A 23,150-nucleotide genomic window follows, 5' to 3' on the forward strand; every position below is an offset into this window, starting at 1 on the left:
AATGAAGGTCCGGCCGTACTCCTGGTGGAGACATGTGACCCCCAACTCCAGAGTCATGGCCGAGCACCGCTTTGGCTCAGGTCAGACCCTGGTGTGGCCGGTCTGGCTGGTAGGCTCCTGACGGCCAGGTTTGCCAGAAGGCTCGGGTGTGAGCACGAGGTCCCCGCACCAGCTTCCCTCAGGGGTGAGGGTGGACAGCCCCAGCCAGTGGGAGCCCTATAGACATCGTGTTCCGCCCTCAGTGACTCAGACCTGTAATTGTCACCGTCAGAGGAGGCCGTGCGCCAGGCCACTGAGCAGCCAGCACCAGAGAAGACGGAAGGTCGTCTGGTTCCTGGGGGCCTGCAAACAGACGTGAAGGGGCGAGCCTGAGACCCGGGTCCGGCTCCTTCACGAGGGCTGTGACTTATTACAGGGAGACAAGAACCGGGGGAGTGTTTCCTGATTCCTGCCGGTGGCTTCTGGCGGCACCTGCCTCTCCCTGTAAATGTGCACCTGCCGGGAGGTAGAGCAGAAAGAACACTCAGGTAAGTTCTCACTGTGCGGCAGGTTCGAGAAGGGCCCACCTGCTGTGGGGATCTGCCTGCTGTGTCACGTTCGACCTGACAGTCGAAACACACTGCCTCTCATTTCCTTTTCTGTGCCTAGATATTTGATTTGTGCGTCGCATTATACTTTGTGCTGGGGGGAGGGCAGGGGAGAGGTTGACTTTTGAGCCTGTAAGTCTGTTCCCAAACTAGTACCTGAGGTAAAACAAAAAAATCCCAAGGGATCGCAGGGATCCTGTCTCTGCGGCTCTGACTTAAACATTCCTCAAGGCTGCACCACTTCCTTCAGTGGATGAGCCCCTTCTGCCCCCCTTTCCAGGGGATGGAACCGGGCAGACCTGCGGGGGGGGCGGGGAAGGCTCGCTGAGCACACCGCAACCTGGGCTCCTGTGAGTTCGAAGTTGGTGAGGGTTTCTGAGCCTCTGCATTACTGCCTGCCTTCGTTGTGGGTGCTGTTCTGTGTCTGTGGGTGCAGCAGCCTCCGCCCCGGAAGGGCCTCAGCCCCACCCCCACCAGCTACGAAGACCCAAGTGTCCCACGCGCCCCCGTGCCCCCCAGGAGGGGTCGGCTAGCCCAGGCTCGGCTTGGGCAGGGCCGCTCTGGAACAGCCTGGCTTCCTGGTCCTTGAGCAAACACACTCTTATCGAGGCACTTTTTTAAACGCTGGTTGTTTTGGTTGTGTGTTTGGCCAACCGAGACTCATGGTTCTTTCTGGGCCAAGATAATCACAGCCCTCATCTTCCAGATCATCCTGTCCTGCAGAGAGAGCCCCGCCCTGGCTCAGCTGACACTCACGGAGCAGAAGCCTTGATGTTCCCAGACACTTGAGATGAATTCCAGCCTTGTAGGTTTGTGGTTCAGAGAGGTCACTCACACCTTCCCAGGTCGCAACACCAGCCCAAGCAAAGGGACCCCAGTTCAGGACCCTCTGAAAATCTTGGATGTGAGCCATCAAAACCATGGTTCGTGGTTCAAACACATACTTTTCAGAAAAGAGTCAGATGCAGTGAATACTCATATAGGCAGGAATGATTCCAAGAGAATGCATTCTTCTCTGGCATTTTTTTTTTTTCTAAGAAGCTTTCATTTTGCCATAATTGTTGAAGAAATGTTCCCCGTGACACTTGAAGAGTGCTGACACAGGCATTATTCAGGAAACTACAGCCATTGATGCGTGTCCCCGCGGTGGGCTTTGCAGTAGGGGACGGGGTGGTGGGCAAGTCCACCACAAGGAAAAGTGGGTTATAGCCGAGGCGGTGTGTGTTGGGGTGCCGGTGGGTGGGAAGCCTCATGCTGGGGCATTCCCACCAGACCAGCCCAACAGCATTCTTGCCAAAGCAGGCTGAGGAGATGTGTCAAGGGTAGGGATTTTGCCACAACTGGACGGAGCGTGCAAGGGCAGAGCCCCAAGGTCGGGGCCTTGAGGGTAAGAGGAGCCCCAGGAGAGCAGGTCAGGGAGCGTCTCCGTCACAGCGGGGCCAAGAACCTCCTCATTGGCAGTGCAGGTGTCCAGAGAATCCCGTGTTCATTTCTGATCTGTGGTCTGCAGATCGTGAACTGGGGTCCAATGTATTAAAAATTTTTCTTAATATTTAGTTTTGAGAGAGAAAGAGAGACAGACCATGAGCAGGGGAGGGGCAGAGAAAGACAGAGACCCAGAATCTGAAGCAGGCTCTGAGCTGTCAGCACAGAGCCTGATGAGGGGCTCGAACCCACAAACCGTGATATCATGACCTGAGCCGAAGTGGGACACTCAACCATCTCAGCCACCCAGGCACCCCTAAAATGTTTGGAATATCTCTCCTCCTCAGCTAACTGTGTTCTCTGGTAACAAATACAGGGATTTAAAAGGGGAAAGCTCCCCCTCCCCCCATGACAGCCCGTCCACTTATTTCTTGGTTCTTACCGAGAAATAACCAGAGGGGCACCTGGGTGGCTCAGTAGGTTAAGCGTCCGACTTCTGTTCAGGTCATGATCTCATGGTTCGTGGGTTCGAGCCCCTCGTCGGGCTCTGTGCTAACAGCTCAGAGCCTGGAGCCATCTTCAGCTTCTGGGTCTCCCTCTCTCTGCCTCTCCCCCACTTGCACTCTGTTGGAAAAAGAAGTGAGCATAAAAAATAAAAAGGAAAGAAAAAAGAAGAGGAGAAATCTCACTGCACCCACCCCACCCCCGCTAATTAATATCTTTAAAAAATTTGTCTTGTTCTTAAGCAAGCAATGAGCCTTATTGCTTACACGATCAGAAAGGAAAGGTAATATTAAAACTGCCCTACCCACCGCCTCTAAAAAATCAGTTTCAGTTGCCTCCAAACACTTCATGGCCTTGAATTTCAAAAGTCAGCCTCATCTTTCAGCAGCTGAGGGGAGGGGACAGGTTCCTTGACCTTACCACACCGGAGCCCTGGCTTTCTCACCTAGGAAGTGCGAGAATATGCCTACGTGTATCCCAGGACGTGCCAGGCCAGCCAAATGGTTGTGAATGAACCATTTCCGGAAAGCACCTGCCAGGCTGTGTCACACACAGCAGATATGTTGTGGCATCTGCTGGAGGGAGGGGCCGGTGACCCGCTTGGACCCACAGGGGCCTCAGTAGGAAGACAGTCCGTGGATCCCTGTGGCCTCACCGGGAGGACAGTCCCGCGGGTCCCCTGTGAGCAGAAATAAGGCTGCAGTGCCGTCTGTCTTCTGAGTTGCACCAGGTTATTTATTACTGGTTGTCCCTGGATTGTTTTCCAAATGACTGATCTTACCACGATGCATCAAATAGGGCAGAGTGGAAAGGCACAGTCCTTGAACATTTAAATTCTAGCTGAGGCGGTTTCTGCCTATGAGACTGACTGAGCAAGTTGTCGCTTGGTTTCTATGAGCCTCAGCTCTGTATTCATAAGGTGGCACTGAGGGCGAGGAAAGGGAGGCGCCCCGAGAGGCCGCACACCGCACCAGCGCACAGTCACCACTACAGCTACATTTAAAACAAGTTTTTTAATCTTTACTTATTTTTGAGGGAGAGAGAGAGACAAAGCACAGGCAGGGGAGGGGCAGAGACTGAGGGAGATACAGAATGCGAAGCAGCTCCAGGCTCCGAGCTGTCAGCACAGGGCCCGATGTGGGGCTGGACCACACGAACCATGAGATCATGACCTGAGCTGAAGTCAGCTGCTCAACCCACTGAGCCACCAGGTGCCCCTATAGCTACATTTTTATGTGACACTCAGGACCAGGATATCACCTAAAGCAAGGTGGCACACACCAGAAAAAAAGCGCCGAACTTGAAAACCTGAATGGGAATGGAAACCTTCTTCCTGGTGTGCTGAAGGTATAGACTGATTTTCTGATACCTTACTTTCAAAGAACATTCACAGTTAAAACGCCTTACTTTATCCCCACATTGGCCTCAGATGTACATGGGCAGTGGTTACCTTCAACACATCTCAGGGAAGGGAAAATAAACAAAACAAAAGCGTGTGACTCAGGATCTGTCATATTCTTAGTTCAATAAAGTTTTTGAGGGCCTCTCATGTAGGAGGCTGGATGGGTGCAGGCATGTGGGTGCGGGTTAAATGGCTTTTCACAAGTCAGCAGACAGTCACTGGTCACTGAGGATGTTCTAGGGAGTGGGGGGTGGGGTGGCGCCTGGCTCAGTGGGTTAAGCGTCTGACTCTTGATTTGGGGTCAGGTCATGATCTCAGGGTTCATGAGACTGAGCCCCACGTCTGGCTTCCTGCTGACAGCACAAAGCTTGCTTGGGATTCTCTCTCCCTCTCTCTGTCCCTCCCCCACTCTCACTCTCTCAAAATAAATGGTTTAAAAAAAAAAAAAGAGGGAGCAGGGCCAAGTCCCTCTTCATGCAGGGCACATTTTAGTTGAAAGACACAGAAAACAAAAAATTATTGAAACACACACATAAAAACACAAAGTGTCCGGTGGTGGTAGATGTGGTTAAGGAAGAAAAGGCTTCAGGGGAATATTCAGGGGCAAGGGCCCTACTGCGTGCTGACCTGGAGCTGTGCCCGGATGAGTCAGCGCCCCTGGAGACCTCAGAGCCCCCTACCAGGTGCTGTTCCCACATTTTCCAACAGAGCTCAGGGGTTGAGAGGCTGCACGCCAACTTCTCGAAGCTGGTGGTCCCGGAGGCCAGGGCTGTCTGGGTCCAAAGCCAGGGGGTTTACGCAAGGCCAGGCTGCCTGGCCATCTTCACTCAAAAACCAAACCCCCAATTCTAAGCCCCTAGGCTCTGTCTTCTGTGGGCTGGTTCTTGAACTACGGGAGAAACTAGGGGCACAGGCAAGGCCGGCAAGCTTTGCCTTTCCCATGGAAGTCTTCGTTCTGGAGGCTGCCTCACCTGGTCGGTGAAGATAAGGACAGGGGAGTTTGACACCCAGTTGGCAGTTCCTACAGTTAATGACTTTGTATGACTAAGCAGCAGGCACTGAATGCCAATATAATGCCAGCCACTGTTCCCATCATAACATCTAATTCCCTGGGCAGTATTCCGAGTGGATGCTGTCCTAGTTTCCGTTTCACAGAAGCAGATTCTGAGGGCCAGGAGCCCAGGTGATGAGGTGATGTGGGGGGCACACTGCCAGGAGAGGGGGCCTGCTGGATATCCATCACATGCCCAGAGGGGCTCTGGAAACCACAAGCCACCATAAGCAACCAGGGTCCTGGGGAGACTAAAACAACTGCTTTCTCCGGAAGATAAGGAGTTCCCAGGGGATGACATTAACACCGTGTGCCCAAGCTTTGCCTCAAGGGGTTCACAAAACCACACACAGAGGAGTGACAGTCGGGACAGGCCACTCAGTGGGGCAGTCTTATGGACTTTGCAGACCAGAAACTAGGGTCGAGAAAAGTCCCTGTTGGCCAAAGGCCACGGTTGGGAAGTGAAACTATCTGAATGTTCCCCATTTCCAAGCCTGATTGCTGAGTCACCCCGGTGTGGTGGTGTGGCATGGAGCTGGGGCCTCCAGCTGCGGCCCAGCTGTGAGCTGCATCCCTGGGCTTCGGGGTGAGGGGAGGAGGCCTCCGGGGGAGGGGTCCCAGTGGGGGTTGTGTGGGGTCTCCGTGAAATCCCAAGGGGGGGCTCCTTGGGGTCGCGGTGGGTTCCCGGGGGGGGGGGGGTGTGGCTCCGCGGGGACTCAGTGGGGGGTCCGAGGGGACTCGGTGGGGTCCCCGGGGTGGGGGAGAGCTCCATGGGGTCTCCGTGAATTCTTAGGGGGGGGCTCCGTGGGGTCTCCGTGAGGTCCCGGTGGGGGGGGGGGGGCTCCGCGGGCTTGTCTCTGCAGTGCGCGATCCCCGGGGCCCTACCGTGGGCGGTGGGCACAAAGACGTTGCGGGGACCCAGCACCCCCGCGACGGTGGGGTCTGTCAGACGACCCCTTTCCTCGGACAGCCGCTGCTCTCCCGGGGTCAGACTGGGGCGTGACGAGGGCGGCGAGGGTTTGCGCACAACCGAGAGTACAGGGCAGGCAGGGCAGGGGCCGCAAGTCGGGGCCAGGTCCGCGCCCCCGCGGCCCCGCCCCCGCGGTTCCGTTAGGTCTGCGTTAGGCCCCGCCCCGCGCCCCTGGTTCCGTTCGGTCCCGCTCTAGGCCCCGCCCCCGCCCCGCGGTTCCGTCCGGCCCGCGCTAGGCCCCGCCCCCGCGCCCGTGGTTCCGTTCGGCCCCGCGATAGGCCCCGCCCACCGGACGTGCGCATGCGCAGCCGTGTTTGCGGCGAGGTCGTGACGGCGGCCGTGCGGTGAGTGCCGGGATGAGGGAGGACGGTGGGCGGGTGGGCGCACGGGCAGGGGCGGGGGCCGCGTGGACGGGGTGGGCGTCCTCTCCGTCGGGGCGGGGCCTGCGCTCCCCTACGGCGTGGCCGGGAGCGAGGTCCCGGCTTGGACGGGGGCGGGGATGCGCTGCACAGGGCTCCGGCCGCCCCGCTTGCAGGTGAGCCCTGTGCGGGGGAGCCCTGTGCTTGTGCGGGGGAGCCCTGTGCGGGGCAGCCCTGTGCTTGTGCAGGGGAGCCCTGTGTTTGTGCGGGGGAGCCCTGTGCTTGTGCTGGGGAGCCTTGTGCGGGGGAGCCCTGTGCGGGGCAGCCCTGTGCTTGTGCAGGGGAGCCCTGTGCCGGGGAGCCGCGGAGCTCGGAAAGCAGCAGGGCGCGGCTGTGAGCCTTCCTCAGGCAGCTCCCAGGGCCCGCTCGCTGTGCGTTCTCGCCGAGCGCTTCCTGTCCCTAAACACTGGAGCTGCGCCTGTGCGCCTGTGCTGGGGTCTCCGGGTGGCCTGGACCACGTGCACTGCCTGGCAGTGGGGAGCTGTGAGAAACGGGGAGCCTGATGGGCCGCTGGATGGGCCGGTGCACCCTGCGGGGTGGTCTCCGTGCCAGGGAGACCTAACTTTGCAGGCAGGATTGTGGACGGGAAAAGAGCAGGCGCCAGGCAGTATGCATCCCCGGTCCTTTTTTAGGGGAAAAATTAGTAAGAGCTTATATTTAGTGAATCGATTGAATCGAAAATAGTAATGCGGCCTGGAGCTGGCTTGGAGGATTACAGGGTTTTATTTTTGTATTTATATGCTTGGTCAGATTTTCTGAATTTTGTTCTGTTCCTGGAGTCTGAATTTCTTTTGATTTTGGAAGAAACATTTTTACACACGACCAAACCATCATTCTCAAAGTGATACACACATGGGTCTCACACAGACAGTGAACACGTGTCAGGTGACTTTGGTCTCCTTGACTATGGACCCAGCAGGATGAAAAGCCGGTTCAAAAACGAGTGAATGAAAGGGTCAGAGAGGCATGCCGGGTGAGGCAGGGCAGTGGTGAGTGTCTGGGCGCACTGAAACCACAACCGCGCACTATCTCTTCCTGGGGCCGAAAGGGGAGGATAGCCCCTTATCAGTGTCATGGTTTAACCTCTAACTTCTCTGACTGAAATGGCCAGTCCCCAGGAAAGGGTGACAGTTACCTCCCAAGTCAAGTGACCCTCACGAGGTTTGTTAAGCAGTCATCCAGCATGATGTAGAAAGCATACACCCTTCCTCATTTCCAAGTTTTGGATCAATTATCGTAGCCAAATACAGAACTGCTAGTATTTGGCAGTTTAGCAATTTAGCCCCCGGTGAACTCTTCAGTAGGCGTCAGATGGAGTTCTCAGCGTCCTGGTGGCCACGGAGTCTCATCCCCGGAGACAGGGCTGACACGTCACACTGTGGCCCTGAAACTAATGCTTGTTAAATTTTTAAAAAATGGCTGGTTCAGCACAATGCATCCATTGAAACCAGCGAATCTTAGAAAGACGAGGTTTGTAGATAGATTTTTTTTCCAAAAGAAAACAGCTGCAGAGAGTTGGGTGGGGGACCCTGGGCCCCTCTCTAGGAACCAGTGCCTCCCCCCCGACCCCCACAGCTCCTCAGCCACCTGGACTTGGACGCCTTCCAGATGGAAACAAAGCCTGAGGTGAGCTGTTGGGCCTCCCCTGTCCCCGAGAGGGAACAGGGACTTCCAGCTGTGACCACCCGCTAGACTTCAAGCCCCAGAAAGGAGCCCTCCAGTCTGGGAGGCGGGCACATGGCAGTGGGACAGTGGTGACCCTAGTGTCCTCTGCCATCTCAGAGGGATGTGATCAGGGTGACAGGCCAGGGAAGGACAGGAGACCTGGAGGTCGGCCCCACCCTGTCTGCACTGCCTTGCTGGCACCCATCTGCCTCAGCTCCGCTCTCCTGTTTTGTTTCAATGTCTGACTCTACTGTCTGGAGCTGTTTTTATTTTTTAATATATATTTATATGTATATATATGATACTGTCCTCAAAAAGGTCTAGAAGGCTCCTCACGTTTCCCATGGTGTACTTTAAAATAATTTTTAAGTTTATTTATTTTGAGAGAAAGAGAGTGAGGGGAGGAGGGGCAAAGAGAGAGAATCCCAAGCAGGCTCTGCACTGTCAGCACAGAGCCAGACGCGGGGCTCGATCCTGTGAACCGTGAGATCATGACCTGAGCCGAAATCAAGTGTCCGATGCTTAGCCGACTGAGCCCCCCAGGCACCCCTCTGTCATGTACCTTAAAGGACAGTGTTTTTTCTCGGATTTCTGAGCCCTTGCAGCCAGTTTCCCATCACCCACGTGAAGAGCTGGCCCGCCCCCGGCCGCCTTACTTGGGCCTCCTCAGGAGCCCTGTGCCTCCGTCCTTGCCTCACGTGGTCTTACTGTCAGCGACTCAAGCATGTGGTTCTGAAACATGTGGACCCAGGAACGGGCCTGTGTCCTACCATCCTCCAGAGGACTGTGAGTTTGGTGAGCGGATCCCTGTCTCAGAACCTCCGCTTTTCCATTCCCTTTACCCGGGACGGTGCACGTCTCCACCCTGGAGGCACACTGAGGCCGTCCCCTCCCAGGCCCTCAGGACCCCCTGGTCCCTATGCTGCTTGGTAGGGGGCAGGAGCGTCAAGGGAGGGGCAGTAGAAAAGAGAGACTCACAGTGGCTTGCTTTGAGCGTTTCTTTCCAGCAGGATAATCAGCTTTTCTTTGATTGTGTGTGGCTCACATTTAAAGCCACTGCCGCTGTGTGCTGCCTTTGAGTTCCGCTGACCTTGTTTGGAAGAAGGAAGAGACTGGGCCACCCCACCTGAGATTTCCTGGGTTTTCACAACCAGATGGGGAGCGGAGGTCATGCCAGTTCAGTGGCTCCGCACCTGCCTCAGGGCACCCGCGTGCTTAGGAAATGCCCAAGCGTGGCCGTCCCTCCAGGGCCATAAAGGCAGAATCTGGAGGTGGGCCCAGTCACAGGCATCTTCCACGCGCGTGGAAGAGACACCACAGGCGATCGATTGTGCACCACGGGCCGGGGCTCTGAGGGCCGTCTGGTCACATGCCAGTGCAGTCTGAATCGGTGACCACGCCTGGGCTCTCCTGCAGACGGCCTAGTCGAACATGCCTGGCACGTGGTAGGTGCTTCCTGTTAGTACCCAATGCCCACTCTCCCGCATTTATGTAGATTTTTTATTCTCACAGTCAGAAACAGGCCCAGCATGGCCCTAAATAGTGGAACCACGGTCGGATTCCACCGTTCTTATTCCTTTGGCCGTGGCACCCTGGGGTCCCTCGATCCTGAGCCCAAACTTCCTGATACAGCACTTGTCCTGGCTCACCAGTGGGCCGAGCCTGAGGCTTAGAGGCCCGAGCAGAGGAGCCACAGAAGCTGGGATCCTTGGCTAAGAGCATATTCACGCAATCGTGGCAAAATGGGAACTGTCACCCAGACCTCGTGACTGGCTCGTGGGAGAGTACAAGAAGTCTTCGGGGGAGTCCATAGTTTAGCAGAGTTTACAGTTTTGTGCAGGGTGACTCTTGTAATGGTTACCATCACATGCTTGGAGGTGAGGCTTCCTTTCTACCCAACCCTGGAAATCTGCAGGAAGTTGACCTGCACCTGTAAACTTCAGCCTCCCCCACCCTTGTGGGGTCAGGAGGTGACTCTCCAGAACCAGATTGTTCTGTGTGCTTTTATGAGACAGGTGTGGGCACCAGCGGACACAGAGCAGAGGCTCGGGAGAACCAGGGTTATCACACTCGTGGGCCCTGGAGACGGGCCCTGCCCGCCCCATGCTGGGCCCCATGGGGAAGTACCGGTCGGGAGACAGGACAAGGTTTAGGCTGCAGCCTTTGTTGGGGTTTCCATGGGAAAGGCAGGCAGGTCAGCGTGAACGCGAGGACTGGCTCCCTTGAACGATTTCGGTGGGCTTTGGTGGACCCTGGGACGGTCAAGGCAGAGCAGTAGTGCCTCCAGGTGCAGGGGCTGGATGGGGAGGCAGGACTCTGATGGGTTAGGTCCCTGCTTTGCTCTCTCAAGAATGGGCTGGCCTGGGAGGGGCGGGCTGCCCAGCCAGGAAGGTTTTTACGATGTCGGAGTGTGCAGGGGAACAAACGCGACACACCAGCGCACGGACGCCCAGGCGCTCTCGCCAGCCTGTCATCTATTAGACTGACCTGTGTGCACGTGCACTTGTACGTGTGTTTGGGGGCGTGTGAATCACAGGAGCAGAGAACGAGTCCGTGAAGCGGCCAGCGCAGCCCCCTCAGCGCCTTCAGTCCTGTCCGATACAGAGCACTCCTGGGCACGGGCACGGGCGATGGCGCAGACTCGGGACTCCCGGGGGGACGTGTGTGTACGTGTGTGCTTTTGTCTTTCCTCCCTGAATCGATTCATACCCACAAAGAGCCAGCCTGCCATAGAGCTTGGTTCACTCAGAAGTAGGAAGACAAATGCTTCTATGATCTTTGCCTTTGATTACGGGACCATTATCAAATCCACGAGTTCAGTAGTTAGAAAAGGTGCTTCTGTGGTTTGGGTTAAAGGAGCTAGTACTTCCTACGTCCCGACAGTGGTCACCGTGACTGGGCAGAGTAGCTCTTTTCGCCGAGTAGTCACAAATGGACAGCTGTGGCTCTGGGCTCACAGCCCACAGTTCAGCTAGACATGGTGACCTCCGCAAGGATGGACAGCTGGAACGCACCGTGGCCCCTGCCCAGTCCTGCTCCTTGTTGCCCAGATGTGGGTGGGAGAGCCCTCCGCTCCTGAGGAGGTGCCCTGTCTGGTGAGCCCCCTGCAGGGCTGTGGGATGTGGAAGGTGTGGGCAGGAAGGGACCCAGGGGGGACTCTGGCCACTTTGCTAGCACCTGATCCTGGGGTTCCCTCCTGCACATTGGGGTCCCGCGCTGCGAGGCTGACACAGAACGCTTCAGAGGTCCCTTCCTCCTGTTCTGAGGACTCGAGAATCTGGCCTTGGCAGCTTCACAGACAACGCGTCCAAACTTACGTAAATGTGACCATAGGAGCGTATATTCAACAAGTGTTTCCTGGGCCCGTCCTCTGTGCCAGGCGCCGTATCAGGCGGTGGGGGCACAGCGGCGGGCAGGTGGCCCAGCCCCGCCCACAGAGAGCTGCTTGTCTCGTGGAGGCCGGGCTTCCAGAGGGGGCTTCTGGAGGAAAAGGCGTTGATGCCGAGATCGGAAGGATAAGGGCTGACAGGTGGGGCCGGGTGGGGAAAGGACTCTTAGAGGACCCAGCGCCAGCAGGAGCCCAGAGGTGAGGGACACGGGCTTTCAAACAGCTGCCTGTGCAGGAGGGCCGTCGGGTGGGGCAGGGGGCAGGTCAAGAGCCACCACCCGACCCCGTCCTGGGAGCACGGTGCTCAGACCCTGTGGGGACGCGTGTGAAGGGCAGGAGCATGGGTTTTGGTGACCTTCCTCTAGTGGTCACCACAGTGCAGTCTGTCGTGCTAACTAGTATAAAACGTATGACAGCCGTCTTCTAACGTGGAGGTGGGAAGGTCCTTAAATGTATTGGAAATCCAGCCAGAAGTTCCTCTTAGTCTCCAAACTCTGCCGGACTTGAGGTCAGCAACAGCAAATGGGCCGGTTGTGAAAAGAAGAAATATTTTTTTGTTTTTTATTTCTGGGCAAAGAATGAAGTTTTGTTTTTACATTGTTACAGAGAAATTATTGGGTTATTTCAATTACACTTACTGTTTGAGTGGGTAAGTATGTTTGTACTATCTTCTCTGCGTGTAGCAGCCGCTGGTGTAGGAGAAAAGGATTTGGAAACGGGGCAGTGGTAAGCGATACCCACACCCTCCTTTGTGTCTTTACGTACTGAGCGTAGGGGATGTTTTTCACGGTTGGAATCAGAATTCCCACCTTGTGTTTGAGAGCTGATGTGGTCCAGGGTGGGAGGTGGGTTTCCTCCTGCAAGGACTCGGCATAGCCCCCTGCCTGGGCGGGACACGCTGTCCTTCCCGGTGTCCAGGGCGGGGATAGGCACACACGGGTGGCCTCGTCCCTTTCCCATTCAGGCCTTGCACTGGCTTCAGATGGGAGTGTGGACGGGCTTCACGCCGTAGGCAGGTTAACAGACTAGAACTGGGGACTTGGGTTTTCCTCCGGTTTATAAGGACCCTGACGTGACGGGTGATGATAATCCTTGTGCTGAGTCCTGCAAACACTTTCTGTGTGCCAGACATTACTGCAGCCCGTCTACACAGCTGCCCCTGCTCCTGTGCTCCCGACAGTGATTTCTGCGTGCGGAGAGCGAGCGCAGACAGTGTGAAGTCTGCACGCAGCCCGGCCGGGGCGTGTACCCTGCACAGTACTGTGTGCAGCCTGTAGAGGGCAGGGCAGGGCTCTCCCTTAGGGGTGTGAGAAGCTTTCACAAAGCATATCCCGGTGTGGTTGCCTAAGTGTCTCACCCTGTGGAGTGTGACCCAGGCTGTGAGCGGGGCGTCCCCGCGGCAGAGTCCCGGATGGTGTGTGCCATCAGCCTCACCACTGCTGCCGTCCCACCTCCCGGCTCCCATGCCCTCTCCTTTCCTCCTCAGGTGCTGCCGGTGGCGCTTCCCTGCTTTGTGTGTGTGTGTGTGTGTGTGTGTGTGTGTGTGTGTGTGTGTGCGCGCGCGCATGCGCATGCCTGCCTGCCTGCCTGCCTGTCTGCAAGCACATGAGGACAGAGGGCTTGTGACACTCCCTCTCCCAGCACTGTGTGCGTCCTGCAGGAGCAGAGAAGTGGGGGGGCCCCCATCCCGTCCACACATGTGAGCCTGTCTTCCTTCTTCAGGTCGGAGACGAATACATGACGAGCCCAGACGCACCTGCACGGACGGTGCCTCGTGGGACGAGACGTGGCGTGGGCGCCCGAGCCCTGCTTTGGTCCTGGGACGCCTTTAATCCTCCGCACCTAGGACGATGACTCATGTGAGCGATGGCGGCACAGCAGGGAGCATTTTCGACCTGGACTACACGTCCTGGAAGATCCGCTCAACGCTCGTGGTCGCCGGCTTCGTCTTCTACGTGGGCGTCTTCGTTGTCTGCCACCAGCTGTCATCCTCCCTGAATGCCACCTACCGCTCCCTGGTGGCCAGAGAGAAGGTCTTCTGGAACCTGGCGGCCACCCGCGCGGTCTTTGGCGTTCAGAGCACGGCCGCGGGCCTGTGGGCCTTGCTGGCGGACCCCGTGCTCCAGGCCGATAAGGCGCGCGGCCAGCAGAACTGGTGCTGGTTTCACGTGGCGACGGCAACGGGATTCTTTCTCTTTGAAAACGTCGCGGTTCACGTGTCCAACGTGCTCTTCCGGACGTTTGACTGGTTTCTGGTCGTCCACCACCTCTTTGCCTTCCTGGGCTTTCTCGGCTCGGTGGTCAACCTCAGAGCCGGCCACTACCTGGCCATGATCACGCTGCTCCTGGAGGTCAGCACCCCCTTCACCTGCGTTTCCTGGATGCTCCTGAAGGTGAGTGTTTCCGTGGGCGTGGGGCTCACCTGTCCTCTCTGCCCTCGTCAGCACAACCTGGGGAGCCGGGCAGGGCCCCCTTCCCGTCTCGCGTCCGTGCCATGGCTTCCCTGTGCGCCACGCTCGGGGTCCCCGCCAGACCACGTCATGGCGTCCACAGTAACCTCTCATTTTGTTGAATTCCGTGTTACTAATTTTTTTAACGTTTATTTATTTTGAGAGAGAGGGAGAGAGAGTCCCAAGCAGGCTCCACGCTGTCAGAGCAGAGCCCGACGAACCGTGAGACCACAACCTGAGCAGAAACCAAGAGTCAGACGCTTAACCGACTGAGCCACCGGGCGCCCCTCCGTGTTACTAATTTTATTTTATTTTATTAAAAAAATGTTTTTAATGCCATATATTTTTGAGAGAGGGAGAGAGAGACAGCACAAGTGGGAGAGGGGCAAAGAGAGAGAGGGAGACTCAGAATCCAGAATCCAAAGCAGGCTCCGGGCTCCAAGCTGTCAGCACAGAGCCCGACATGGGGCTTGAACCCACGAACTCTGACATGACCTAAGCCGAATTCGGATGCTTAACTGACTGAGTCACCAGGTGCCCCTGCTAATTTTAAACAAATGTTTTAAGCTTCTGGCTCCATAACAAAACAGTGGATCTGAGCTGATCGTATTCTGTAAGCCCCAGAAAAGGTGATTTTGTTTTTCTTTCTTTCAAATGTTTTTGAAACAACGTCCAAAAGTGTGTATATGAATACACACATCTTTCTGAAATGTTTATCTCATCTTATGTTAACACTTGAGATCTACCCTTTTAACCAGTTTTTAGGTAACGGTATTATTGCAGCTCTTTTGAGCTTGTCTCCCGTTGCGTGGCCGACACTTCATGTCTGGTGATAAGTAGCTCCCTGCCGCCCTCCTCCAGCCCCGGGCACCCGGCATTCCACACTGATCTGTGAGTTTGACCATTGTAGGTAACTCGTATCGTGGAACCATGCGGTGTTTGTCCTTCTGTGACGGGCTCGCCGCTCTGAGCACCACGTCCTCAAGGCTCATCCACGTTGCATATCAAAGATTCTCCTTTTTTCAGGCTGAACAGTTTTCTGTTCTGTGTGTACAGCACACTTTCCGTGTCCGTGCACCTGCCGCGGGCGCTGCGGTTGTCTGTGTGTCTTAGCTGTTGTGCGTCACAGGGAAGGAGCTAACAGCTCTTCGAGATCGTGATTTCGGTCATTTTGGAAAACTACTCAGAAGTGGGTTTGCTGGATCATAAGGTAGCTCGGTGTTAGAAAGTAAAACCTCCGAACCATTTTCCACAGCGGCTGCCCCATCTTCACTCTCCCCACACTGCGAGGCTTCCTGTCTCTCCACACCCACCAACACTCGTCTCGTGTGCTTGACGACAGCCGTCCTGACAGGTGCGAGGCGGCTCCTCCCTGTGGGTCCAGGTTCCGAGTGATGCTGAGCATCTTTTCATACAGCTGTTGGCCTCTCTGGAAAACGGTTCAAGTCCTTAGGCCATTTTTTGAATCTGATTTTTTTTGTTTTTTACTATCGAGTTGTGGTTCTTTATGTATGTTGAAGACTAATCTGTTATCAGTTATGTGGTTCACAGATATTTTCTCCCACTCTGTAGGTTGTGTTTTCACCCCAGTGAGCATTTCCTTTGCTTAAAGCAGGATATTCGTTTGATGCAGCCCCAGTTGTTTGTTTTTATATCTGTTGCCTACCCTTGGTGTCTATCCATGAAATCATTGCTAAGACCAACGTCATGAAGGTTTTTCCCCCATGTTTTCTTCCAGGAGTCTCAGCTTTGGGTCTTATTTTTAAGACTTGAGTCCATTCTGACTTGCCTTTTGTGTCTCGTGTGGGAACGTGGTCCCATTTCGTTCCTTTGCACGTGGCTGTCCGGTCTCCCCAGCAGCACCTGTCGAAGGTACTGTCCCTTGCCCCGTTGTCAGAAATGGACTGATCATACCTGGTGAATTTCTCTCTGGGCTCTGCGTTCTGTTCCATCGGACTGCGTGTCAGTGCCGGGCAACTTTGATTAGCTTTGAGATAGAGTTTGAAATCAGGAAGTGTGATGCCTTCATCGTTGTTCTTCTTTCTCAAGAGTGACATGACTATTTGCGGTCTTTTGTGGTTTCCTGTGAATTTGAGAATTGTTTTTTCTGTTTCTGTAAAAAAGCATCGCGATTCTGGTAGGGATGGCGTTACATCTGTAGATCACTTTGGTAAACTTTCTAGTGAACTTTTCTGTTCTTCACCGTGTTCTCAGCTCCTTGATTTCTGTCTGGTACTTGTTTTTAAACATTCTTCTGTCTGGCTTGAAATTCTCGCTTGTGGTCATGCATGTTGTTCTCGTGACTTCAGTGAGCATCTTCGTGACAGTTGTGTGTAATTCTCTGTCACGTAAACCCTTCAGTCCCGTCTCACCAGGGGGTGCTTTTGGAGGGTTCTCCTTGTTCCTTGGTTCAGAGCTCCCTTGCCTGGTCCCACTCCCGGCTCCGTTGCTGTCTGTGCATTAGACCAGGAGGGCACCTCTCCAGGTCTGCACACACTCCTCACATGGGACACGACCCCGCTGGTCAGCCTGGCCCCAGGCTCTGGGGCAGAGCAGGCCGCTGTGGGGTCGACCAGCCAAGCCATTGCCGCTGCTCCCCATGGGCAGCCGGGCTCTGCTGGACTGTCAGAACTCCAGGACTGGCGAGCTCGAGGCCAGTCCTCCGGGAGCCCCTCGAAAAAGTTGGGGTGCTGGGCGCGTGCCGCAGCTCCTTCCTCCTCTGGGGTCTCTTCCCGATCATGTGGTGCGGGAGGGTGCCCTGAGTGCCCCTCCCGGCCGCGGTGAGCGTGGGCTCTCCTGCACAGGGGCGTCTCCATCAGTGTCGCATTTCTCACGGAGGGACTGTGTGTGTGAACGGTTGCTAAATCAGTGTCTGTGGGGAGGGCGGATCCAGGCTTCCTGCCCGCCGTCTCACTGGCGGCTGTCACACATCGGGATGGTTTTCTCGTGTTTTTGTTTCTGAATAAGGTTGTTTAGGACCTGGAATTGTTATCTGTGTATTTGTTTCCTTTATGTTTTTAAAAGCGTGTTTTTAAAAAATGTGTGTCGTCTGTCTACATCTTGATTCTTATTCTGAGATCAAGATGTTCACGTTAAACTCTTAGAATTATACCGTAGCACAGATTCTGGCCATCTCGTATGATACGTTCACAGCCTGTTTTACGTGAAACTTGAGATACAGCTTTTTGTTTTGTAAACGTCTACTGCAGTCAGCACACATGGGTTGTGTCACTCCTGCACACTGTGGTAAGCTTTGGGAGAAAACAGAGAAGTAGGAAACACCACACTGCCTTCAGGGTCCTTGGGGGTCGATGCTGTACGCACACCGGAAGTGAATTAGCAGTGTAAGTGTGCAGACTTTCATACGTACCTGGCCACGTGCCCAGCAGTCCCGTCGTCCCCCAGGGCCGCCCCACCTGGTGCCACAGGAGGATGTGGCAACAGAGGGGCAGGTGCCGTGGAGGGGGACAGGGGGCCGGGCTGGCAGGTGAACCGGGCAGGTGCACGGGGCGCCACAGCAGCCGGGCGGTTTAAGCACCTGGACAGCTGCTCGTGGATGGGGGGCTTGGGGATGGCGTGAGGTCCTTGGACAGGAGTGATCTGGGGGGAGGCTGGAAACCGTTAATGGAGTGAAGGAGCGTTTCAACTCAGCCGAGCTCTGAACGGTCATGGAAGCCGCTGGTCCGGGTGTGGGTCATTTTAGGTAAGGTGCTGTGACTTGGGACCCACCCACTCACGCCACGTGGCTTTTCGGCGCTGCCCTCGTGGGTGTCCTCCCCACGGAGCGGGGCCTCCTGAGGACGGAGGGCAGGGCGGACGCTTCCCTGTGCCCTCTGGCTGTGAGCACGGCACCGGTGGCATCGTGGCCGGGTGTGGACGGAGGGTGTGCGGGTCAGACAGGCGGTGGCCCAGCCGTCCTGTCTTCTCTGCCCCCTCACACGTGAGAACACCAGGCTTCACAGCAGACGTGGCTGCGGCGGGAAGGGATGTCCCCGAAAGGAGCCGCGTCCGTCCGTGCGCTGGGACACCGTGCCCCACGGTGACCGGCACCACAACCCACAAGACACGCGAGCTTGGGCTGTGATTCGCGTGTTCCAAGAAGATAGATTATTAGTTATGTCAAATTTTTGTCATTTTTTGGAGGATGCTCTTAAAAAGAAGAAATGAAATCTTTCTCTTTCCTGTGCTCGGGCGGTCGGTGTCGAACGGCTTCACGGTGTCTTTCCAGACCTGTTTGTGCCCCGCCTGGAGCAGGGCTGCTGGGGGTCTCCAGGTGTCTCCCTCCTCAGGTGTGCTGGGAGGCCCGACCTCCGGTCCCCAGCATCCCCACGAAGAAGGCGGACTCCAGCCGTGGGGGGGCGCGGGCGACAGGCCTGGTTTGGGCCGTTTTCTGCGGTCTCTGCGGTTTGCCGGGCGCTGTGTACGCAGGATGGAGAAGGGGGTCTTGGTGTGGTCGCTTCTCAACACCATTCGCTGTGTTGACTCTACGGAGCAAGCAGGTCCCAGCGACAGAACTGTGCCCTAAAACGCGGTAGCTCAGGTCAGAAACTCTAGCTGTTTCCTTGCAGTTCACACGCTGCTGTATGTATGTGCCACCTGACGTGTGGAAATCCTTTTAGCTTTTAATAAAGTCGCCAAATTCACACACGGTTGGGCGTCCTGTTCAAGAATCTGCGCACCATCCAGGTCTGATTTGATGGCACACTGAAGGGTGTGAATCAAGACCAAAAATGTCACCGTCGTGTAAGACGGGTTTCTATCTCAAAAGCAGGGGCCCGTTCTTAGCGTCTCCCCCTCGGCTGGGATTCCGCAGTGTGGCTTGGACTCACACGGGACTCGCACACTGGGTGATACGGTTCATCTAGGACACACCGGCCCATGACGCGAAGTGGGTGAGGTAGAAACCGTCGCTGTCGTGCGTGTGTCCTATGCAGTGCTCACCGCCGGGAGCCGGGGCCGCACAAAGCCCTCTCTGTGTGCGTTGTCACAGAGCTCGTTCCTGTCCCCGGCTTTTCTCGGAGCTCCGTCACCTCGTGACACTGAGGAATGCCAAAGAACGCTCGGTCCCCCAGCTTCGAGCCTTCCAAACGTAACCTAATTATTCCATGGGGAAGAGTTCGTGTTTGTGATACGAGTATTCATGATTTAAGAAGACCGCTTTTAGTGGCGAGGGAAGACTCACCACTTAGAGACTGAGGCAGGGAGGCTGTCTGCGGGAGGCCCGAGGCTCCGGCCTCAAGAACCCACGTGCCTGCAGACGGACAGTCTGTTAGAGCCTCCACGGGGCTCCCAGTCTGTCGGATTCTTTTCTCTCCTCCTCTTCCCATAGGTGCTTTCCTCTACACCTAGAGGAAATTTAAACTCTGCCGGAATAAATAGAATGTTCCTCTGGGCGCTGTTTACGCCTAACTTAACTCTCAGCAGTACTAGAAAACATGCCTGGGTGTGTCCCATCTGAAAGTAGGAGGCCATTCACATTTCTTGTGGCGTTAGTTTTGGGCCAAGCTCACCGTATTTCAGACAGCAAGGAAATTTCTTGTCTTTCTGACTTTCTTTGTCCTAAGTCATCATTTCCACGGAGTCTCCTTTTCCTTTGTCCGAGCTGTGATGACACTTTTATGACCTCAGAGTTAGGATTCCTTTCCTGTTTTTTAAAAACAGACTCACTCTTGGAAATTGGTTTGCATCCTCCTCAGGGTTTGGCAGACGTGGCTCAAGTGAAGCCTGATCCTTTTCCTGAGGTCGTTTCTGCTGCCTGCTCTTGGGGCCTCTCTGCCTCAAACTGCTGACTTTCCTTGTGCAGAAGCAACACAGTGTCCCCACCCGGGGAGGGGCCACCTGTGGCCCAGAGCTCCCGAGGGAGATTGTGCAGCTTGGGGTCAACGGAGACGAGGTCGGAGAGGCTGGTGTATGGAAGGTCTGAGGGGTGCGGGGATGCGGGGGTGCTGGATGTCCTCTGTCACCTGGCTGGGTGCCCACCGTCCTGGCACCGGAGTGGCCTGGTGCTGGCCAGGCCCTGCCTTCGCGTCCAGGATCTGATGGGCCATCTTCAAGTTCTCTGTTCAGTTTTGGCTACAAGTCTTGGAAACTGGTTTTAGTGTAAAGTTAGAATAATTTTAAGGAAAGTCCACTTGTCCCTGCGTCCGTGGGCTCCGGGGGTAAAGGACCCAAGATCAAACCAGGAGGTAAGTGTATATCATCCTCAGCCTCCCTGTCCCCAGAGGCCCTTCTCCCAGGGCTTGCTGGCGGCCAGTGTGTGTGACTCAGGGTTAGAAAGGAGACTGAAGTGAGACTGGAAACAGGTCTGGCCTTGGCTCCTGGGAGCACGAATCTGGGAGCGGACGGGCCGCGGACGGGTGGCCTTGCTCCGGAGCGATGCCCCTGGGAGGGGGAGCGGGGGAGGGGGGGCACGGCTGTTGCGGGCACGGGGGCTGGGCGCACCCAGGTGGTGAATTCGTGGTGGGCGTGACGTCTGGGCGGCCGCGTCCTGACGCGTATGCTCTGTCCCACAGGCCGGCTGCTCCGACTCCCTGTTCTGGAAGCTGAACCAGTGGCTGATGATCCACATGTTCCACTGCCGCATGGTGCTCACCTACCACATGTGGTGGGTGTGCTTCTGGCACTGGGACGGCCTGCGCAGCAGCCTGCACCTTCCGCACCTGGCGCTGTTCCTCGTGGGGCTGGGTCTGCTCACGCTCGTCCTCAACCCCTACTGGACCCATAAGAAGACTCAGCAGCTCCTGACCCCGGTGGACTGGAACTTCGCACAGCCGGAGCCTGGAGGCGGGCGGCCCGTGGGGGCCAATGGCCAGGTGCCACAGAAGAAGGGGCAGTAGCCGCTCGGAGCCCAGGGCCCCGGGGCGCAGGCGGCTGCTGTCCACGGGCTCCGCGAGGTCCCCGCCGCAGACTCCCGCAGAGTGAGGCAGGGACCGCGCTGTCCCTGGCGCACTTTCCGAGTCACACTGACTGTGCTGATTTCCCGGTGGCCGCAAAGGGTGTGCAAAGCCCGGCTTTGCCTCTGGGGGCACATTATTGCCGTCGCGACCCTGTCGCCTGCTGTGGTTTGCTCCTGCGCGCCTAACCGTGTGCAGCCCTGTTGACCATCAGGGAGGGCGTCACGGTGGCGGCCGGGCCACCTGTCCAGGAGGAGGGAGCGCTCCCAGTGCCGGGCGTGACTCGGCATCAGCAACCCTCCCCCGCCCCCCCTTCCCCGCCGCCGTGGCCGTCAGCATCCGGTCTGTCCGGTCACACGGTCAGCAGTTTGTGTGTCCTATCTGGTGGTGGTGACCTTCTTAGCCGCAGGGCACTGTCCTCGGACAGAAGGGGTCCTGTTTGGGCCCCTTGTTAGAATCTCCGTGGATGGAGAGGCCAGCCTGGCTGCGGTCGCACCATCTGGTGGCGAAGCCGTGGGCGGGCCCCTTGCAGGAGTGACCCTCCCCACCTTGGGGGACGGAGCCAGCCTGGTGGGTGTGTGTGCTCCAGTGCAGGCTGTGGGGTCACGCAGCAGGGGATCTCCAGTAAAACCAGAAGCGTGTATTCACACTCTCTTGGTCACTTGGTAAAATAAGGTAGATGTTCGGTAATCAGACCTGTCTGGATTTTAGAGCCGTTTTCAACGGACCGAGTTGCCGGTGTGCTTCCCAACTGGACCCTCATTCCGTGGCTGGCGTTCCTGAGGGTTTCAGGGCCAGGCACTGGGCACTCTGCCCTGCGAGCTGGGAGGGCAGGCATGCCGCCTTCACCTGCCGCCTCCTCGGGAAGGCGGGCACCAGCCTAGCACGTGTGCGGGGAGGTCCGGGGGCCCCCCGCTTCCAGAGCTCGCTTAGGTGCGTGCCTCCACTGTTAGCAGAGATGTGTCCGCCGAGTAACGGCCTCTCCTGTGAAAGTGAGGGTCCCCCTGCCCCGACTTCCTTTAGTCCGCGAGAACAGGCACCCAGTAGGTCTTGTGTAACAGCAAAGTGCTGCAAAGGGGGTCATTCCAGCTCACGAGAGGTTTCAGGGGACCGCCCTACTGTGGGCAGTGGGGGACACACGTACAGACATTTGATTCTGGCCTGGGGTGTGCAATTAAAATTAGGTTTATTTTTTTCTTTTGAAAGCCTCTTTGACGTCTTTGCAAAAAACATGCGTTTATTGGTCACGGAAATGTCCGACTCGTGTTTAAGTGACAGGGCGCTCATGGCGGCGATCTTGGTTACTGCTGCTTCGGCTTTATGCTTAGGTCAAGATCCGTAACACCCGTTTATCTCCTCGTAAGGAGTGATTGAAGCCTCAAAGGTACCCCGCAAACCGCGTCCCCCAAAGACGACTAACTCACGATCCTGCGGCCCCCGCCCTTCTTGTGGAACAGACGTAGCTGGTGTCTTCTGATGGCACAGAAGCTTAATAAAGTAACTTATGTTTATGGACCCAAAAGGATGTCCGTTCTTGTCTCTCCATACTGTTTGGTCGGTGTGAGTCGCTTGTCTTGGAGACACCGGGTGATGACCCATGTCTGTTCACACTTCAGGTTAAAGTATGAAATATTTAGCTTACTTTTTACGTGACCCACATCAGGATTTGACCTTCCCAGGGCTCCCCCCTTACACTCCACGTCTTTATAACGACGCAGTAGTCGTGTGTGGAGAGGGAAGGACCAGATAGCACGAGAGCTTGGCCCGCGCACACTTTCGTGCTCCCTCTGACCAGGGACTTCCCACAAGGAGCAGCAAGGCAGGCGTGTGCGTAGAAGAGGCTTTTTGAACCCTGTTGATCCAGGACCCACACACCTTTATTGCTCAGGGGCTGGTAGGGCCTTCCGAGTTCTAGGGAGCTTTCCGGGCTCCGCGCCAGGCCAGGCCACCCGGCACCGGCTGTGGCGTGGCTCAAGGCTGCCAGGACACAGGCATCTGCAGCTGGACGTGCAGCAGGGGAGCCCCGTGTGACTCCCATGCTGTCTGCAGAGAGAGCGGGTGGGCGCTGGACAGGGCGAGTGCACGTAGCAGCCAGAAATTCTGGAATCTCAGGGCGCCTGGGTGGCTCTGTCGATTGACTGTCTGACTTCAGCTCCGGTCACGATCTCGCGGTCAGGGAGCTCGAGCCCCACGTCGGGCTCTTTGCTGTCAGCACAGAGCCTGCTTCAGACCCTCTGGCCTCCCCCCTTCTGTGGCCCCCCCTTGTCCCCTCTCTCCCTGTGTCTCAAAAATAAAAGATTCTTTAAAAATAATAAAAAACTGGGGCCCCTGGGTGGTTCCATCAGTTAAGCGTCCGACTTCAGCCCAGGTCACGATTCACAGTTCGTGAGTTTAGG

The 23,150-nt window shown here is 56.4% G+C and overlaps 1 protein-coding gene and 1 long non-coding RNA gene across 6 annotated transcripts; one reads left to right on the forward strand and one right to left on the reverse strand.

Annotated features, from left to right (window-relative positions):
* Nucleotides 1–162: 162 nt before the first annotated feature.
* On the reverse strand, nt 163–6,025 carry LOC128314297 (uncharacterized). The gene is made up of 3 exons (XR_008295778.1): nt 5,855–6,025; nt 2,987–3,195; nt 163–495 (listed from the first exon to the last, which is right to left on the reverse strand). It is a non-coding gene; the product is annotated as an uncharacterized LOC128314297 (long non-coding RNA).
* CLN8 (CLN8 transmembrane ER and ERGIC protein) lies at nt 163–22,276 on the forward strand. 5 transcript variants are annotated; one of them, XM_053216211.1, is made up of 4 exons: nt 6,133–6,283; nt 13,134–13,804; nt 15,600–15,733; nt 20,374–20,551. In XM_053216211.1, the coding sequence occupies exons 2-4, from the start codon at nt 13,262–13,264 to the stop codon at nt 20,405–20,407; spliced, it is 711 nt and encodes a 236-aa protein (XP_053072186.1). In that variant the 5' UTR covers nt 6,133–6,283; nt 13,134–13,261; the 3' UTR covers nt 20,408–20,551. The 5 variants fall into 5 exon arrangements, with proteins under 5 accessions (XP_026905806.1, XP_053072186.1, XP_026905807.1 ...); XM_027050005.2 differs by lacking the exons at nt 6,133–6,283; nt 15,600–15,733 and adding an exon at nt 163–527 and having other exon boundaries at nt 20,374–22,276; XM_027050006.2 differs by lacking the exon at nt 15,600–15,733 and having other exon boundaries at nt 6,134–6,283; nt 20,374–22,276.
* The last annotated feature ends 874 nt before the right edge of the window (nt 22,277–23,150 follow it).

This window comes from Acinonyx jubatus, chromosome B1 (assembly GCF_027475565.1).
Source record: "Acinonyx jubatus isolate Ajub_Pintada_27869175 chromosome B1, VMU_Ajub_asm_v1.0, whole genome shotgun sequence".
Taxonomy (NCBI): Eukaryota; Metazoa; Chordata; class Mammalia; order Carnivora; family Felidae; genus Acinonyx; species Acinonyx jubatus.